The following is a 21,440-nucleotide window of genomic DNA, read 5'->3' as shown; positions in this document are numbered from 1 at the left end:
CCCTCCTTTCTCTCTCTCTCTCTCTCTCTCTCTCTCTCTCTCTCTCTCTCTCTGTGCGCCTGGCTGTACACACACAGGGACACCAGAGGGCGCCATGGAGTCCTCTCAACATCATCAACAACATCATGACCCCTCCTCTGCATACAGACACAAGGGGGTGCCATAGATAACAACACAGGGCATGGATGTGAAGAGCATCCTCTCTTCTCCAATGTGTCTTTCTCTCTTTTCTCTCAATCTCTCCCACACTTTTCTTGTTTTATTCCATAATATCTATTTTTCTCTTTGAGAGGCAGAGTGAATGGGAGTGGCCACATCTATTACTGTTTTGTCTGTGTCTGCCAATGGGACCGGTGTGTGTGTGTGTGTGTGTGTGTGTGTGTCTATAGATATGTGTGTCTGTGTCCGTACATCTGTGTGTGTGTGTGTGTGTGTGTGAACAAGGCTGTGGCCTTTTAATTGCCTCCAGGAGCTCTGGCCCGAGTTGAAACACACCTAAGCTGAGGAGGAAGGAGGGGATAGAGGGGAATGGAGGAAGGAGGGAAAGAAAAGAGAGATGCCAGAGAGATATGTGAACACCAGAGAGAGAGCGAGAAACTCAGGAGATGGATGTATGAAGGGGAGAGAGAATGATGAATGAAAGAAGAGAGATAGGAGGGGTGGATGTCACATGGAGGAGTCATGGATGGAGACCTTGTGACCGAAGAGGAGTAGAGAGCCAGTGGGGAATATTGGGTAAAATGAGAGGGATGCAAAACCATGGATAACAAAATGGATGCGATACAAAAAGGACATGACTGAGAGAGAGCACATAGGTGAAGAGAGATATGGAGGAAAGAGAGTTAAATAGTGAGCTCCTGGGCCTTGATTAACAGGGCAACCACAGAAGAGGTGCCGCTGTTTTTCTGGAATTCCCTCTGATTCTTAACTGTCTATCTGTGTTCTATCCATCTCTGTTTCTCTTTATATTCATGTCTATCTTTTATCTGTCCATCTCATTCTCGCTCTGTCTATCCATGTTTTGTTTATCTGTCTGTTTTTTTCTGTCTTTCTTTCTCTTGTTTCTCTCTCTCTCTCTCTTTGCCTCTCCCAGTTCTGTTTAATACCACTCCTCTGCCTTGTGTGTTTCTGCTATTAGCACTTAGGGGATGGCTTTTTGTGGGTTTGGAGTGTGGCTGGATCTTTTGGCCCTTCCCTCTAGCCGTAATGCATGGAGAGTGATTATGTTCATGAGTGGTGATAGGCACTGTGCACTTCCATCAGGTCACATGACACGTGTGTGTCATCTCTGTCATCCTCCTCGGTGATGCACCCTCGTGTCACTTGGGGCGTTGACTCCAGTCCTGGGTTCCCAACAGCAGAAGGGCGGAGATAATGAGATGAAGAGAAAGAGACATAGGGTGTCAAAAGATGTTTGACAGAAGTAATGAGAGAGAGAGAGAGAGAGAGAGAGAGAGAGAGAGAGAGAGAGAGAGAGAGAGAGAGAGATTTGGCAGAGAAAAAGCTTTACTCTCTCCCCTCTCCAGTGCAGCATTGGCCCGAGGCTGTTGGGAATCTGGATCTGTGTGTGTGGGAAGCCTGCTTGGTTTGGTTCGAGCTGTTTCTTGGTTACATCACCCTAAGAGCCCATTAGTGTTGAGAAGCAAGCAGCCCTGGACATCCGCCGAAGTTGAATTGTGACGTTTTCATCACACACTAAATTTACATGCGGGTCCTGACCATTGCTAGACTGTAGCTGCATTACTGCATACCATTACTGTTAATATTCAGTTTCACCTCTACATGCCAGCAGGTAGCATTGCCTCCATAATTTTAAGGAAAACAACCAAGGTAACCTACGGGTGATTTAGAGAACTGAATATAATGAAAATCCAAACAAGAAAAGCCTGTATTTGAAAAGAAAAAGATGAAGTGTATCAGATTCAGTCCTATTAATTTTCCCATAGAGGGTTTTCCATGTTTGGGCAGTAATTACATCAATCTGACGACACCACATTCATACTGGCAAAGGTTATTATAGGCCTTAAATGGTGAGCTGGTGCAGCTGCAAACTTCCTGAGACTTTTATTCTGAAGAGGTGACAAAGCGGTTTTCCTGAGTAAGGAACACCAGTAATGGGAGTCTGCTGCTGGTAGCACACACCTAAGAAGGGGAGAGAGAGAGAGAGAGAGAGAGAGAGAGAAAGAGAGAGAGAGAGAGCGATAAATGAGCGCATGTAGACCTAGTTCACTGCAGATTGCTAGGTGCAGATTCTGCTTCTCAATCCTAATGGATGTGGGTGTCAGTAAGGCAAGAATCTTACCTGTCTACTCTTTGGGAGATTTTTGGATCTGCCCATTGGAAAGTTTAATCATCCTCTTGTTTGACATTATGTACTATTGTTGTCTTTAGCTTAATATAAATGTTATTGTTATGTCCTTCCTGCATGTATGTGTATAGAATAGCAGAAGCTTTTTTTTTTTATGTTTAACTAACTTCAACCTTTGTTATTTGCCTACCTTTTGTAGGCATGTGAGTATAAACATAGTTAAGGCTTAGGTACGATATCTATCAAATCACAGAGAAAGTGTCCTTGCATTCTTGGCATGAACTGAAGTGCTTTTATGACTATGTTAGGCAGACTTCCTGAGATTGCTTAGTTAAACATTTATCCTGTATTTCTGAAGCAGCTAAAATTTTGTCAGCAATTAAACCAGAAAAGGGAAAAGCTACTTCTTTCCTCAGGTTAGCAGTAGCTTTAAAAATAGCTTTAGTTACCACTCTACCACCCTAATTTGTTTGATGGGCAAAGTCTTAGGTCAAACTAAAGCTAATTTAAAACCACCTTGGGCAAGACCTCATCCGCAAAACATTGATGAGTCAGATTTAAAACTACCACATGCCACATTGCAGCTGTAGTTAATGCACAATAACTTTGCTTGTTGATAGACTTTGCACTTTGCCAGCCATTTAAATTAGGGCCAAATGTGTTGTTTAATTAGGGCCACAGCTAACTATAATGTTTACATGGTTAAAAAAAAAAGATTGCTGTCCATCACTGAAATTTCAGGTTTCTGGCAAAAAAGGTCATATTTTCACCTGCAAATTAGGTTTCTGGCAAACAGTTGTGGGTAACTTTTGCCAGTGTTGCAGCAAATTTGCAGCAATGTCATATGCAAATTAGGTTTATCACCAGAAGTTCACTGGCGAACACATTTGCCACTAGTGGCAAACTTCTCATTGTTGCCAGAACTTTGCTGGAAGTTTGCCTCTAGCGGCCAACATTAGCAAACTTCTAGCAATATTTTCTAGTGAACTCATTTCTGTATCACAAATCACCCACAAGTTTGCTGCAAATCTGCTGCAAACATTTGATTTTTGTAAGGGTTTCTAAGGGCTATGTGCAAATTATTGTTCCACACATTTTAAATCAATTCACCTCAGCAGTATTTGAAATGCTGATTATATGCAGTCTCTTTAAAAGCATGAACACACATTTACCAATTCAAATGTTAGGGCGTTCAGTGCATGGGAAGGTTGCAAGGAAACCTTAGCTGCTTAATGATGTCGTAATGGAACAGTCCTAATGTAATGTAAATTTAGGGGCAAAGAGCAAAAATTAACTAAAGCTAAATCAAAAATTTGGCAAAATCTATAGCAACTACTTTTTTAAAATTTACCACCACAACTAAGATCCAAAGCACAGAGAAGAGTGAGTTGGCACTGTGCTCCCATATGCCATTGTATCACTTTAGTTCATATGCAAGAAGCGTTGCTCATTGCCAGACTTTGCACTTTGCCCATTAGTGAAATTAGGGCTCTAGGTGTGGCTGAAATTATCTCCAATAGTGAAGTGTTTCCTCTTCCTGCTCCCTCTCTCCCTTTTTTGCTTTCTTCTTTATCTCTCTCTCTCTCATTCTCCACTCCCCCCCCTCTCAGGATGGTGGATGTCGGAGGACAGCGTTCCGAGAGGCGGAAGTGGATCCACTGCTTTGAGAACGTCACGTCCATCATGTTTCTTGTGGCGTTGAGCGAGTACGATCAGGTCCTTGTGGAGTCCGATAACGAGGTACTGCTGGCTGAAACACTGTGCGGGTGCAAACAGTAACGCCCACCGACTTTTTCATGGGATACAAGGTTGTAAATAGAGTACAGTGTATGATTGCACAGTGCTGTTTTGATATTTAGTGTGTGTTGGTAATGGCTGCTGCTAGCTGTAACTTAACAGTTCTAGCTCAGTTTGGCAACCCAGGTCTGAACAAATCCACCTGAATTGAAGTCCTGAATAAGCATTGGCATTTGACGCTAAACTATTTGTAGTTGGACTAAGAGGGGTTGTAAGTCTTCAGTGGTCAGACATGATGTCAGCTTGTTTAGTGTGTTTGCTTTGTCCGCCTGTCCCCTGTCTGCCCTCTACTAACTAACCCTCTCTGTCTGTCTCCCGCAGAACCGTATGGAGGAGAGCAAGGCCTTGTTCCGGACCATCATCACATATCCTTGGTTCCAGAACTCCTCCGTCATTCTCTTCCTCAACAAGAAGGACCTTCTGGAGGAGAAAATCTCCTACTCCCACCTGGTGGACTATTTCCCTGAGTTTGACGGTCAGTGTCCAACAGTGGCGCCGTGTTTTTCTCTTGCCTTGTTTCTCTTCCCTGGGAGCGTGTTCCAAGTATGAGGTTTTGTGGCTAACCTGGGTACCTTTTTAACTGTGAAGAAATGGTAAACCTACAAGACAAACCCCATTGTTGTTGGTTTGCTAGGAGAATAAAGCCATACTAGTCACAGACATATCCCAGATTAGTTCACAATATTACCATGCCGTATATCAGTGTCTGCACTGCAAGCCCACTAGTTAGTTCATGCTGGAAATCCCTTGCAATGCAGTCTTTCTAACTCGGCATGAAGCCGTAGTGCTCTCTTATTTGGAGGGTTACCACTAAATCTGGATTTACTTACCAGGGTTTGTCACTAAACTACCTACTTGAAATACACCAAGGTCAGAATCATGTCCGACTGTCAACTAGCCTGTTTTTAGCCGATGCTTCCAAAATGCTAACACTGGTAGCAATAGGGCATTTCTCATGGTAAAAAGATCGCTAATTATGACCGCCGCGCAGCGAAGCGGCGGTCATATAGGTTTAATCAGATTTTTTTTTATTTATTTATTTATTTTCGCATGCCCAAATTTCCGTCAATGAGTCCCGGGACACTGAAAGACCGGGGTACACGAAACTTGGTGGGCATGTAACCCCACATGGATAGCATGGAACCATCGTTTTTCGTTTTGATCTGTAGCCCCCCCGCTGGACTGGACCCCCCGAAAGGAGGGTAGGGCAGACACAGTTTTCTGTGAATATCTCGAAAACCGTAGGGTTTAGGAGGACCATTTTTTTTTGGTATGTTGATCTCAAGAGGCCATGTCAACCCATTCAATAACCACTCATTTCATGTATAGCGCCACCTAGTTAAACACAAAAAAGTAAAAATGAGGTGTTGTAATCGCAGGTATCTGTGACCTAACATAGTCAAAACTGCACGAAATTGGAAGTGTAGGATCATTATGACACCCTCTGAATGCACGCCAATTCCGTTCATGGGGGGCCACACAATAAATTAATTTATGTTACTATACACCAACTGGCCTGTAGGTGGCCGGAGAAAGTTTTCTGTGAATATCTCGAGAACCGTAGGGCCTAGGAGGTCCACCTTTTTTATGTATGTTGGTCTTAAGGGGGCATGTCAACCCATCCCATTACCACTTATTTCATGTATAGCGCCACCTAGTTAAAAATTAAAAAGCAAAAAATGAGGTGTTTTCATCACAATATCTCTGGCTGACAAGGTCAAAAACTGCACGAAATGAAAAGTGTAGGATCATTATGACACCCTCCGAATGCATGCCAAGTTTTGTGTACTTTCGTTCATGGGGGGCCTTACAATAAAATAATTTATGTGTACATTTAGTGACGTACACCAACAAGGATTCCCGGGACACTGAAAGACCGGGGTACACAAAACTTGGTGGGCATGTACGCCCACATGGATAACATGGAACCGTCATTTTTCGTTTTGATCTGTAGCCCCCCCGCTGGACTGGACCCCCCAAAAGGAGGGTAGGGCAGACACAGTTCTCTGTGAATATCTTGAGAACTGTAGGGCCTAGGATGACCATTTTTTTCCGTATGTTTGCATCCAGGGGTCATGTTAACCCATTTCATGTGCACACATGTGCACAAACAGATACACACACACACACACATACATTCACAGTAATCATACGTATGACACATACTCACACAGTAGACATATACGCTTGCATGCACAGGCACATACGGAGGCACACACACAAGCACGCGCACACACACACACACACACACACACACACACACACACACACACACACACACACACACACACACACACATAACATAAACATAACACAAACAATCAAGAATTTCTCAGAATTATGAACAGGCAAGATGGAGGTGGGGTTGTATAAAATGAATTTTACATGTGAAATCTATGAACTAATAATGTTTTGGTACTTGTTGTCTAGCAGATACCAGTGAGAATTGAGTGTGGATAATGCAATTTAGTGAGACAGTTAGAATCATATAGGCCTTTCAGCGTGATTTCTTTTTGTGGAAAAAATGTGCTGGACTGGGCGGCGGTCGTATTTTGTACCGCTCTGCGGTACATCTAGTTTTAAACCATTTACGAGGCTCAAAGTAGCCTGACACTTATTTAGTAGTATAATGAGGGTCCTAACATATAAAACGAGACATTGACAACTTTGTAAATGTACAGATAGTTTATAACAAAGGACTGTATACAGACAATAACATTATACTACATTATGCAGAGATTCCCTCTAGGCAGCAGAATGCTCACCACCTAACATAATTTTTTCTTAGCAAGCATGTCAACATTTTCATGGAATAACCATAAAATGGTAGTTGAACTGATTGACTGTTCTCCCGTCCAATTGGCAGGCCCACAGCGGGATGCACAGGCGGCCCGGGAGTTCATCCTGAAGATGTTTGTGGACCTGAACCCCGACAGCGACAAGATCATCTACTCGCACTTCACCTGTGCGACCGACACCGAGAACATCCGCTTTGTCTTCGCCGCCGTTAAAGACACCATCCTGCAGCTCAACCTTAAAGAGTACAACCTGGTGTGAGCCACCTGTGGGGCCTCATACAGCACCCCCTAACACACACACACACACACACACACACACACACACACTCATACACACACACACACTCATACACACACACACACACACACTCATACACATGCGCGTACATACACAAACGTACACGCTAACACTAACACACACACTCACTCATATATATAGGTATATAAACAAACTACACACACATGGACACACACAAAACAGAAACACAAATACACATATACCTGAATATATTTGTGCACTTGAGTGTGTGTGCACACATGCATCCCATGCACATTCTTGTGTATGTGCATAAACACACACAAACACACGCCCGCATGCGCATAGACAGAAACGTACAGACAAATAGTGTAAAAGTTGATATGTGAATCCCACTCGCACACATAAACTGACACGTACCACTGTCTACTCCCTTTGAATCTTCCTGCCCTACCACAAGCCCCGTCCTTCATTTGTACACTTCATTATTTTTGCCAAAGCCACTCCTTCTGGTTGGCAGCTGTAGGGCCCTGAGAGTGTGTGTATGTGTGTGTGTGTGTGTGCGTGTGTGTGGGCAGGCGAACGAGCGTGCATGTGCACTCTAAACATCCTTGTAGGCTCGGACACTGGAAGAGGTCCAACCCTTTCCCCACCACACGCCTATCACCACCCTGACGACACTACTACTCTGACGACACTACTACCCTGACGACACTACTACCCTGATGACACTACTGCCCTGACTCCTGTCGCTGCACTTCCCTTTCATGTGAAACACACACACACGCACGCGCATAGCGCCCCCTCACCTAGCTGTAGGCACATCATGAGGAACCACAGCCAGGACTTTGATTGAAAGTTTGGCGCAGGCACTAACACACACACACACACACACAAACACACACATATAAGCACACACACACATACATACACACACATTCAGCATACACAAGTCTTCAGCTCACGTGGTGAATGTATCTACAGGTGTGAGCATTGCGAAGCAAAAACAAAAGAGACACAAAAAAAAAACAAGATTACAGCACCATATAAAGTAGAACACCTGGATGGCAAGATTACAGCACCATATAAAGTAGAACACCTGGATGGCAAGATTACAGCACCATATAAAGTAGAACATCTGGATGGCAACAAACTCCAGACTGAAATCAAATGACATCTTTATAAAACTGAGGAGAAGGGGGTGAAAGGGGACGAGTTTTCCAAAAACATAAACACCTGAAATCTCTGTAAATTCCTGAGAAACAAGAAAAACAACTATAATTACATTTTTAATAATAGTGACTATTGCTACTTGTACTTGCTATGAAATATAACGGCAGAATTTGAAGCAGTCTAAAGAAGTAAATGAAGATCAGACTTATTTAAATATTTGAATACATGTGCAAATTAAGCTTGATCAGAGAGTGAGACTGTGTGCTTGTGAGAGTGAGTGATTTATGTATGAAAACATGTATGTATGGGTGTGTGTGGAGTAAATGGACGCCATGAGTATCCCTTTGCGTAATGTTGCGTATGTTTTATGGTAGGCTGCATCGCTTCTCTGCCCTGCACCCATCCCACCTTCTCGACCCCTGACCCCTACCTACACCCCCTGGCCAGGTTGTTTGGCTCACGTGATTGGTTGGGCCGTAACTTGCCCTTGATAGCAACTGGCACAGGGTGCTATAGTCGTGCAAATGGACGTTCACACACACCCTCCTCCCTTCATAACTGTCCCACAATCCCCTGCTTCCATTTCTCCCTCCCTACCTGCAGAATTGTGTGATGGGGTGGCTTGCGAAGGCCCAGGTGCACAATGTTTTTAAACCAGTTTACTTTTGTTTGTTTTTCACAAGGAAGCGTCATCTATCTATCTATCTATCAGCTGACTCAAGTTTGACATGCCGAAGCAAAGGATGCTGGGATGCGGGATTGGGAGGGGTTTTAGGGGGTGGGGTCGCTTTGTGGGGGGGTTGGGGTTGAGCATTAATGTGCTGAAGTCTGATGAAGTGAATTGATTGTGTATATTTATATTTGTAAATACGTATACACATAAATGCTTATGTACAAAAAGTCTGTGGTACACTATCTTTGGCAAAAGAAAAAAAAATTATAATCCACTTTTTTCGTAACTGTGTACGGTTTTGTTGGGGGTTTTTAATTTCTTATGAATTACAATATTATCATTGATACTGTGATTCTGTCTGTTTCCGTTTTGCTACCACCATTAACGTGTCACGCAAGCTGTCGGGGCAGGACTCATGTGCACAGAAAGGTCACCAAAGGTCAGAGGTGAAAAGTGATATTGTCAACTCTGTGCTCATGACCACAACGCCCAGTCCAGATCTCTCCTGTTTTAGCTTTTCTCCTTATACCTACCATATAATGAAAGAATTGAAATATTTTCCTTTTTTGAAAGATAATTAAATAAATACATTTTATTTATCTAATTTATGGACCAGATTTGAAGGTGTTGATAATTTGACTGCTATTTGTTTTTTGTTTTTTTCCTCGCTCATATTTGAAGTGCTCCCCGCTAACAGGTCAAGGTGGAGACATGAGTCTATACTGCTGTACAAACGTCTGTTATGGAACTTTTTTTTTCCTTTAGTGTATTTGGGGATTTTTAAAAGAAAAAAATACTTTTTTGCCTCCAGACTTACTTGTTGCCATTTTATTACAATGTCCTACCATAAGATATATACTCTTCCCTGTTATATATATATTTTTTAATCAGTTTGAATTTTCTCATGGGTTTTTGATGCAACGCTTAATCCAACCATAGGAAACGTACCGTATGAAAAAAAAAGTAGACAGCTTTTTAAACAGTGATTAGTGACCTATTAGGTCCATATGCTTGCAACATGTTTTATTTCTTCTTCTCTGCTTCTTCTTCCTCTTCCTCTTCTTCTCCTTTCTCTTCTTCCTCCTCTTCTGTTGTTGTTGATGTTTTTTTGTTTTGTTTTGTTTCTGGTATTTCTAAATAACACTGCTTGTTTTCTTCATTGTGCAAGTAAGTAATGTGCAGATAGAACTTTCTAGCAATTTTGGCGTTTTAAGCTTTTATACTGATGACCTCGCATTCTCATTATTCATCAAGGGCTATCACTAAAAAAATATATTGAAAGGAAGGAAGATGAGATGAATTTTGCTAAATTAGACTAGATGCAGGAGGACAGACGAGACGAGCGGCACAGATGCCACTTGGTAAGATCTGCGTGAGTGAGTCCTCGAGAGCTCACAGTGGTGAACAGAACAGGACAGAACAACAGGCTCACTATTATTAAAACCACCTAGTGATGAATTACACCATTACTCAAGTATGTATGTATGAGAGATGACATTATTTTCTTTTTTTTTTCTTTTTTTTTCCTTTTTCTTTTTGCGGGACAGTATGGTAGATTGTGCTCTGGTTTCTGAATGTCTGCAGCCTGGCAGAACCGGAGAGAGGGTTGGGCTCTGATTTCTGTTGTATCGGCTCTGTGCTCCCGATCACACCACTCAGCCCAATGTGCATACCCCCCCCCCCCCTCCCCCCTGCAGAGACTAAAGCACTGGCCTGGTAGAATTTATAAAACATGACATGGGAAAGATGGTACAACTCGGCTATACACAGAAACACGCAAACATGGCTTCAGAGAAAATGTCCTTTTACCAAGTCCATACTGTGTTCTGTCCTAAAATACTCTTGGTGGACACAAGATTGAATGTCCTCATTTTTACTCTACTAAGGTTAATTATCAATGTGTACGTGTGGATCTTTTTCTTTCTTTCTTTCTTTCTTTCTTTCTTTCTTTCTTTCCTTCTTTTCTGTATTAGATATAACATTCCCCACTCACCGCCTTGTAACGACTAATCTCATCTGACAGTATTTCTTCTAAGAGCGTACAAAAAAAAAAAGTATACACATCAATGAGCGAACCCCTTGACTATGCTGAGGAGGAACCACATTTAAAAGTACACACTCCTCTGAGTGGTCACCCTCCCACAGAATAAGAAGGCAGCTAATGATGATGCACCCCATCCTACGTGGCCCAGGGCACTTTGTGAGGACTCCTCAGGGTTCCTTAACAGTGGACAAGAGCTAATGTTTTTTCAACAGTGTTAGACAAGTGGAGTTTGGGTGGTAATGCCAAGTCCATAGTTAGTAGGACTGCTCTGCATTTCTGCTGTTTTCCCCGTACCACTAGGGGGCAGCTATTCACGCTTGGGTTGGAGAGTGGAGGAGAGAACCAGAAGGCAGCCCATTTGGTTTGCTCTCTAGCTGAAGGTAGTTTAGTGGAGCACCATAGGCCTCATAGTTTGTGGAAATTCGATAGGTTGGGTGTGTTGGTTCATTTTCTTTTGTGTCGTTTTTGTTCAGTTGGTCTGTGTCAGCCACGGGACAGTATTTAAAAAGACTGTTGAGAGACATGGGACGACCCTGTTTTAGTCTGTGTGAGGGGTTTATGAGCATTCACTCTTGTTGCTCCAACTTGTAAAATACCCGGCTCTCAGTTTCATCCTCAAGTCTAATCAGGACAGCCGTCCTTACTTTTGCCATGACAATTATGTCTCGCTAACAATCAGAGCAAGGGTGCTGTACTTGCTTTTGCAGACAATTTGATGGTATCTGCCTTTTTATGGGGGTGTGGTACCTTGAGACAAGTCAGTATCGTGTTGGTTAAAATTCAAAAGATTATGTTTTTTCTTAATGCTTGCCAGTAACCCAACTAACATTACTCTTAATTCAGCATACCTCCTTTTTGCAGTCACAGAGGAGGGTGCAATTTTGGCAAGCTAACATCTTGTTCCCTAGGGTTGTCAGTCACAGTGTAGTTTCAGAAACGGGTGTATGTGATGCTCTGTGTCGCATGCGGATGGAGGAGCCATTTCAAGATGGTACTGAACCTTAAAGGCCAGTTTCACAGTGAAACCAGTGGTATTAATAATCAGTTGAGAGCTCCCTTGTCACCTGGTCTAGATAGTCTTTGTTTTATGTTGCCGTTTTGTATTTCAAGAGTTGCACATAGACATATCGGCTGCTCTTCTGCTGGTGGCTTTCATATTACATATGTTTTTTTTTTGTTTTTTTTTTGTTTTTACCAGGGCAGTTGGGCATGGCAGTTTCAGGCACCAGTAAAAGGGAGCGTGAAAGCTGGAGGGGGGATTTAGTTGAGTCGTTCCACTGTTAAACACTTGGAATAGACCTGGCGATGACGCCCCTATCGGCGTTTTGTCTCGCCTTTTGTACCCTGCAGTGGTCAGGATGAAACAGGCCAAGCCAGTGCTTCACTATATCCCCCTCAAACCTAGAACCTGCCCAGGTGATTTTCTTGCGCTCTGCTGGGTGAACAGAAAGAAAGAAAGCCCAGTTCATTAAGGCTCTCGGGCTGAAATGTAGATTCACAAAATGGAGTCCATAGCTCATTGCAACAGGTTTACCAATGAGCAGCTTTGTTATTAGGTGAGCAAAAATGCTTTGGGTTTGTCTGCTTTGATTAACAGGAATGCACAGCAAGGCATTTCTGGCTGAAGGCCTACTTTTCTGCTGTTTTTATTTTTATTATTATTATTATTTCTTGTATTTAACATGACATTACATGAACACTAAGGCATTTAGGACCACTCCAATCTCTTTTTTTCCCTTCCTCTTTTGATTGCATTTCTCTCTTCCTTTCCTGCTTTTCAAATCAAACAGGACAATTTTTAGTGGTGTATAAAATACTTTTGTTCACCATTTTATTTTGTAAGTATTCCAAATGTAAATGATGTAAGATACTGAGTGTGCCAACCCCCATGTTGTGGAGAGAGCTTCTCCATACAAGTGCCAATGTTGTCCAAATGGCGAGCGGACCTTCGCAACGTGCGCTCCCCCTTTTTAAAAGCGAAACACGAAACAAGTGATAAACAAAAAAGTATATAAATATAAATATATATATATATATAACTTCATTCTGTGTCGAAGGTTTAAGAAAGAAACTGCTGTTTTCTTTTCTCTTGCTCTTTTTTTGTAAACAAATAACGAGTGATTTTCAGATGCATGTGCTCTCTGTGGTAGTGGGCGGGGCTAAAGGATTGCCCTTCCTGAATGGGGACATATTATTGGTTATTGATGTACAACATTCTCGCCATATGTTTGTTTTTTTGTTTTGTTTGGTTTTTTTCCCTTTCATTTCTTTCTTTTTGTATTTTGTTTTAATTTCAACCACTGTTGCCTGAACCTCATTCAAACATGAAAATGATTTTCATAGCCGCCTTCTAAAAAAACAAAAATAAAAAAAGAATAAAAGTATCTGTTTTAAATTTAAATAAATTTGTTCCTATACTTTGCTTCTTGTCTTGCTCTTTATTGTGTATTATAAGTGGACTAATTTAATAATTTTGAGTGGACTAATTTAAGTTGCCAATCTAAAATGAATGTTGATCAGTGAAGTGAAGGGGTGGGGCGGGTGGGGGTACTCTTGCTGACAGATCTAGATGTATACTTGACACTAGATGTATACTATAAACATTGATTTAAATATCTTCTGTAATTCAGGGGTGCTTTGACTTCATCATTCCTGAGTGCGATAAGGATGCCAGGTTGGATGAGGGTCTAGAGGGTTTTCTGTTCAGACATTCTATATTCATATATAACTGTATGTAACCAGTTCATGACCGTATATGCACATAATGTGTAATATGACACCCATATCTAATACCGTGAAACACTGTCTGATGCAATCTTGCCAAAATTAAGGGCATTAGGGCATCCTACTATCCAACTCCTATTATGAAAAGATATGCAAATCAACCATCTCTTTTTGTCACCACAACTGCAAGTTTCAGTTTCAGGGAGAAAAGATGCTGTCCTGTAGCCTGGTTTCACCAGACACACTCACTTTGTGAAGTAAGTCTGGGTACTTTCCTTTGGGAAAGCATCATAATTGGTGTAGACTTTGTGTTAACTTCGAAATGGTCCAGCTTAACTAATCATGTTGATCAGGGATTCCTGATGTTACTAACTACTTTGCCTTCGCCTTTACAAACTGGTAACAAACCATTTTGGCAGTTTGAAAAAAATGTATTGATCTTTGCTGCAAAAATTCACACATTCTTCCAATTATGTCTATATTATATATATTATGTCTACAGGCATTGCTACTACTGTTGACCACAGCCACTTTCGATTTTGAAATTAACGTCATCCCCTCTTGTCGCTGATTGGCCTGCCATCCTGGTGGCTGAGGGTAAGTAAAGAGAGAGAAGTGATACTAGTATCTCAGTGAGATGAAAATGAGTGGAGATGCCAGGTGGGTGGGGCCATGCTAACTGTACTGTGCTGCCGTAAACTCAATAAACACACTGGCTAAATGAAAGTTGTCCAGTGTGTCACCAGCCTGAAGGCACAGACAAGTGAAATTGTGTATCTTCATTTTGTTTGGGCCAGGTGAGGCCCCAGCACAAATAGAGTAAACCTTTAGGAGAGTGCAACTTATAGAAATTTTGATCTAGTAAAATAACAACTTTTAAACATATTTCACACAGTTGTATATATGGATAAAAACTCTGGAGACTGGAGTAATTACAACAGCACATTTGCACCAAGTTCAACCATATTTATTTAACTCTGGTTAGACTTCTGGTTAGAGCTCTGTGGTGATGTGTTTTTTTAATTTAATTGTGTAACTGTCAGTTCATACACGTGTGTGGGGGTGTCATCATCTTGCTTCATCTTGCATCAGTCGGACCAGCATCACTGTTGTTTGTCATAATGTCATTAGAACAGAAAGAATTCTGTTTCTGTCTGTGTCCTTAGGAGGTCACTATTTCACCCCCAGAGATGAGGTCCCACCCTCAGATATCACAGACAAGCCATTATTGAGCAGGTAAAATTCAGCATTGTTTGAAGGTTTGACAGCATATACAGCCCCATACATTACATTTATACCATTTATATGTATACCATGTAATTAGCTGTTGTGGGAGTGGTGCTTGCACACTGCCCAAACAAAAGCCAACAAACACCAACGGTTGGGTCAGTGTGCATTGTCAATCTGTTGGTCTTTGTTAGATGGAGTTGTCAGTTTGACTTTCTTTGACATATCCAAATAAAAACTGATTCTTTTCAATTACTGTTTGGGTAGAACAGAGCCCCCAAAGGGGCATGCACAAAAAATATATTTTATACATTTCTGGTGCACACCAGAAAGGTGCATGAGAAACTGTCACCAGAAACGGACAGAAAAAAAGTATTGCCCATGTCCTCGACAGTATCTCGTAAGTGTTTCTGGTGCACACACAAACAACCTGCAACCAACAAATGCCAACTTAAAAATTTCGCAGCATTTTCTGGACAATATGAAAGCACCTTTAAATACAACACTAATTGCATCTGGGATTTAAGCAATGTAGTATTCTGTTTTAATTGAAGAGAGACAGAAGTCTGTTTAAGATCATAGCCTGACTGATTCACTTGATTCACTTGCCACATTCCGAAGTACTGCCAAACCATCAAAACATTGCTGAAATGGAGACTCTATGGGCTTCTCCCTTGACTGTATTTTTGTTGTGGTTGCCACCGGGCTCAGTGCAAAATACCTATGATTTACATGCAGTGGTCCCCAAACTACGGCCCGCCAACTCATTTTAGGTGGCCCCCCAAAACATGTTCGTGGTATATATTTATGTGGTCGGATAGAGAGTCCAGAATGAATTTCATCAAGCCAGTACCTTTCCGGAAATGTTGTCATCTTTGCTGCCATCTTTAGGGGAAAGTCCGTAGGAGTCAATTGCCAAGTGTGCTCTGGAAATTCACAATTTCGTCGCTGTTTAAAAAAAAAAAAAAACAGTCCAGTATTTCTTTTGAAATTGAAATGAAGTTGTATGGACTGGACTATGTTTTTTTTTTTTGTTTTTTTTTTTTAAACGGCGAAGAAATTGTGAACTTTCCCCTAAAGATGGCAGCAAAGATGACAACATTTCATCAAGCCAGTACCTTTCCGGAAACCCTCTACTAACTACCACGTAAGTGTAATGTTGTTTGGAACTGTAGAAGAGGTGTAAAAATAGCGTTTTGTAGCGGCGAAATAATATGCCCTTCTCACTTCCAAACTCTCATAGTTTGATAACTTTAAATTATTTGTAGGATATTGCTTGTTCACAACTTGAGTCTTTTTATTAGTATTATTTCATTTGAGCTACATTTTACACTGATATGGCATGGTGGCAACATAAACACAGCTAGCAATGGTATTAAATTGCAGTAGCCTGTGATTAAATGTAATGGAATATTCAACTAAGGTAGACTGCTGTTGTTCACAGCACTAAGCTATTTATGGTTGATATACTCCGAGTCTCTGGCCCTCTCTTAGAGCCAGGCATAGTGCGCTGGCCCTCTCTTAGAGCCAGGCATAGTGAGCTGGCCCTCGGAAGAAAAAGTTTGGGGACCACTGTTTTACAGCGTGCCGCGGTCAAAGTTCAACATGGCCACTTGCGCTGCGCTTTACTCAGTGAAGTGGCAGACTATTTCTTGCGCACACAAGCCATTGCACATAATGTGTTTTATAGCGCAGCGCTCCCGGATGAGGTGAAGTCATATTTTGTGACTGACGTGTATATTTTATCTAAAATAATTGATTCTTCATACATTAGTATGTTAGCGGTGGGGGAGATCCACTGATATTAAATTGTGAATGGCTGGCAGGCTACTCATCAGAACGTCATTTTTCCTAACCTGACTCTCGCCAGATGAATTTCGTTCCGCCTAGCTCCACTCATCCATCTGGGATCGCTCCATTGGAGAGGTGTTTCAGAAGGCTTGGCCTTATCAAAAATCCTTGCATATGATTGGATAAGCCATTTGTCTGTCATCTGTATTGACGTGACCAACAAAAGCCTTCAGAGCCGTTCTCTGATGTTCTTTTAACGAAAAAATATTGGTTAGATGAAATAGCAGCATCAATGTTGACGCTTGCTTTCTCGATGCGAGCCGCCATTGTTGTCTGAATCAAAACAGTCTCACAGACGCTTCTCCGCTACGTCACATCTATGAAACTCCCGCCCTGCATCCTGATTGGCTCTACCATAAAATCCGGTGCCGAAATCACTCCCAACAGAAGCGATCCCAGATGCATGTGAGTGGAGCTAGGCGGAACGAAATTCATCTGGCGAGAGTCAGGTTACATTTTTCCTGCCAATGTGTCAAAATTCTGATTTTGTGATGTAACCACTACATCTCAAAAGTGGTGGCCAGTGTTGTAGTCAAGTCACTATGCCTCGAGTCCGAGTCCAGGTTTGAGTCCTCAGTGTTCAAGTCCGAGTCAAGTCCAAGTCATTAAAAAAAAATTCCAAGTCAAGTCCGAGTCGAGTCCACTACTCATCCGAGTCGAGTCACTATTGATCCACGTCGAGTCCCTATTGATCAAGTCGAGTCCAAGTCCAGCACTAAAGTAAGCATAGCCTACATGTCGTTCCATTTTTTTCCATTGCAGATGAAATCCTTAAAAGCAAAACGGACAATCTTCTGTCTCCAAGCAGGGGTGCCATCACTTGTGTGAAAGTAGTATTGCCAAATTTCTTGCCAAACCCAATGTGTTGTATTTATTATATCGGAGAGAATACCATACCATAGCTATACCATAGCCTATAGGCCTACTCATAATAAATGAGCAATCCACATCCCAATCACACAGGCCATTAAGTCACATTATGCTGTTACTGACTGCTGACAATTGTATACGCAGTGTTGTAGACATGGGCGTAGATTTAGGGTGGGACGCTAAGGACTAGTCCTAATCAAAATTTTAAGATGACAAAATTGTCCCCACCAATACTTTAGCGAACTTATTTGTACTGCTGATCATTCCGACAGCCAGCACGACAAAACAAGAAACGTCAGGGTTATCTGACACGCAGGCTACACATAGAGAATGCCAATGCACAGGCTACTTTGCAGTGGCAGTCAAGCGAGCAGGTGTGTCAACGACAACGGTAAGTTACGAGGGTTGTCTGCCAATACCCCATAAAAGGCCAAAGTAAAACATTTTGATATTCCCTTTGCCCTTCAGCATGTACATGTTTGCCCCTTTTTGTGGTTTGTAGATCAGCTATGCCACCCAAGAAGAAGAAAGGGGACATACAAAGCTTTTTCATTATACAGTCTAAGTAGGCAAACTAGCCATGCAAACTGGCGACTAGTGACCAGGCTTTCAAATTCGGATTTTAGCCTACTGTGTAAAATAACATTAGCTGTTAGGATTACCCAGGATATTGTCACAGCTAAACCTAGCTTCTGCAATCTTTCAACCAAAGTTAGGAGTCATGTTGAATATGGGTGTGCCGTACGGAGAGTCGCATAGGCTATAGCACAGAAAAGAAGCCACTAGGCTGCCAATCTTGCAGTATATTTGTGAATGTAGCCTGCACAATGTAAAGAAATAAAAGATAAACTAAGTGCATTTCCATAGAAATTAAAAAAACATTGCGAGACACCAGATATGTCTTCTATGATCTCATCCCATAAAGCTTTTCTTTGACTTGTTAGTTTTTTGAACATTTATTTAATCTAATGACATAGCAAACATGATTAATTGAATCCACATATCCTTGCACTTGCGAAAACTATTTTTCACTAGCCTTAACAATGAGGTCGCAAAAACAATGACTTCAGACTTGACTTGCGACTCCACTCAAAAGACTTCAGACTCGGACGCTTCGAGACTCCTGAACAAGCTGTATTTCATGCAAGTATTGCTTTTTTAAATCTAAATGTATTCATGTATTTCTATTTTATTGCAATATACAGAATACTTTGGAAAACGTAGCCTATAACGAGCGGCATGGCCCCTTTGCCATAATGTGCAACGTAACGCATGTGCGCACACTCAAAAATGCATTGACCATGGCGACAAGAAGTCCTCCCGGAGTTGTGCCTTTTATCATTACTTTCGGTTACAATAACTTCGTGCACAGAGGAAATAAGCGAACAGCTACATGCAAGGTGTGTGGCAACAACGTCTGATTTCATCTCCAAACGCACCCATATAGGTCAGTCACTTAGGCCTAGCATGTATCGTCACAGGTGACAAGCTAACCATCGCAAAGTGTTGTGCAAATGCTAGGAACAGGCAGGGATGAGCAAAAATACATCAGAATGTATTTCATAATAAAATACCTAATAGGCCTACCCTCATTTTTAATGTATCGAAATAAAATACTGTATTTAGAAAATACTCAAAATACTTTTTTCAAGGAAGTATGAAAGCACTGCAAAAAAGCTTTTTTTTTTTTATCCCAAACATTGAGCCTATAAACCATACAGTAAAAAAACAATACAATTTGGCCCCTGTCATGCCATTTTGGATATACCGTATTCAAGTTCATGTAGTGTGATCAGAATAAAGAATAATTCAAGAATTTACATTTCCATTTAGTCATCTAGCTGATGCTTATCCAAAACGACTGACAGAGCTTTCAATTTGGCAGCCGTGGCCTACTGGTTAGCGCTTCGGGCTTGTAAACGGAGGGTTGCCGATTCGAACCCCGACCCCTCATTGCTACCCGAGTGCTGCTGTTGTTGCAGGCAGCTCACTGCGCCGGGATTAGTGTGTGCTTCACCTCACTGTGCTGAGTGTTTCACTAATTCACGGATTGGGATAAATGCAGAGATTATATTTTCTTAAATGCAGAGATTAAAATATACTTATACTTACAATTAACCACATTATAATCAATAGGCCAAAATCATAATTGTGTATCTGTGCCGAATTTCGTAATTCAAGTCCAGTGTAGAACTGAATAAGAAAATCATCGTATATCTTGAACTTCCAGTATGTGAGAAACTTGACTTGCCTTAATATCTCCAACCTCAAGTATGCAGCTAATAAGGAAATAGAATTGTTATTTATTTAAACAAGGTGAACTTCTCCCCACTGTGGAATGCAGAAAAGGATGCTACAAGGAAGGGAATTCAAACACACTCAACACCTTACCATCTATTGATGTCATTGTGGTTTATTGAGATATCTGACATTTTTTCTGTTAATTGGCTTGGATACAAAAGGACATTGTTGCCTTTGTCGGTGTCCTTATGTGAACTTGCACAGGTAACCTTGCTCATCTTTACTTGCGTATGACTTCACACCAGTGCTTCTGGGCAGCCGTGGCCTACTGGTTAGCGCTTTGGACTTGTGACCGGAGGGTTGCCGGTTCGAACCCCTATCAGTAGGCATGGCTGAAGTGCCCTTGAACAAGGCACCTAACCCCTCACTGCTCCCTGAGCGCCGCTGTTGTTGCAGGCAGCTCACTGTGCCGTGATTAGTGGGTACTTCACTGTTTGCTGAGTGTGTTTCACTAATTCACAGATTGGGATAAATGCAGAGACCAAATTTCCCTCACGGGATCAAAAGAGTATTTATACTTATACTTATACTTCAGACCAGAGCTGGTGCTTCAGCAAAGGCCGTCACTGAAAAGCTGTGAATGTCGTTGAACACAGCTGTTCTCACATTAGCTGATTGCGATAAACATTAACCATTGTTGCCTAATTACCAATTATTCATTACACCTGTGTGTAGTATATCTACTTTTTTTAGTGTTTTTCACATATAGTATTTTGCAGTATTTTTAAAATACAAAAATAAAGTATTTTGATACAAAATACAGAGCCATTTCCTTCAACCCAATAAAATAAAAATGACAAAATACTATTTTGTATTTGAAATACATATTACTATTTAAAAACTACTTAAAAAGTTTTGAAGATTAGGATAGCCTATTTTAATAATGGTATTAAATTGTGTAAAGCCAACACCGATACACAGGTCAGTTTGTTGTCCACTCCAAATCATTTTCCATAAGCCAATGCTATAAAAAGTACATTATGACAATGCACCTTACTTAATCAGTCTTATTCAAATGATGTTAAAGAACAATAATAAATACTTCAAATATTGTATTCACATATTTTATCTTATACTGATGGCCAAACTATATTTCTTTCTGATATCCACTCTAAGTACTTGGCTGTAAGTAACATGGTTCTGAATTAAGAAATTAACCCTTAGAACCCTAGACTGTTTTAAGGGCTTTTCCACTACCTTTATAAGCATTTATCCTGGTCAGTGCCATTTACACATGCTATATTTTTTTCAGAACAGTCTAGGCTACCCAGATCTGCTACCAATTCATATTAATACTTGCATTGATTTAATTTTGATTTTTAAATAATACAAAGACAAAAAGCGTATTATACCATTCTTATTTTGAAATGTATCTCTGTCAGCTGGACATGACTTTCATGTATGTGTAGGGCAGACTG

At 41.3% G+C, this 21,440-nt stretch overlaps 1 protein-coding gene across 2 annotated transcripts in view; it reads left to right on the top strand.

Moving 5' to 3' along the window:
• Positions 1–13,471, top strand: part of LOC143134582 (guanine nucleotide-binding protein G(q) subunit alpha) — a 61,692-nt gene extending 48,221 nt beyond the window's left edge. For both annotated transcript variants that reach the window (XM_076295076.1, XM_076295077.1), the window contains exons 5-7: positions 3,919–4,048; positions 4,427–4,580; positions 6,972–13,471. In XM_076295076.1, the coding sequence (XP_076151191.1) occupies positions 3,919–4,048; positions 4,427–4,580; positions 6,972–7,162 (475 nt within the window). In that variant the 3' untranslated portion in view covers positions 7,163–13,471. The remainder of the gene's footprint in view (positions 1–3,918; positions 4,049–4,426; positions 4,581–6,971) is intronic.
• Positions 13,472–21,440: the final 7,969 nt, after the last annotated feature.

This window comes from Alosa pseudoharengus, unplaced genomic scaffold (assembly GCF_046254945.1).
Source record: "Alosa pseudoharengus isolate Yale_2024_CS ecotype anadromous, Long Island Sound unplaced genomic scaffold, YU_APseudo_1.1 YU_APseudo_1.1_scf_2, whole genome shotgun sequence".
In the NCBI taxonomy this organism is placed as follows: Eukaryota; Metazoa; Chordata; class Actinopteri; order Clupeiformes; family Clupeidae; genus Alosa; species Alosa pseudoharengus.
The sequence above is the reverse complement of the archived record's forward strand: the minus strand, read 5'-3'. Positions and strand labels throughout refer to the sequence as shown.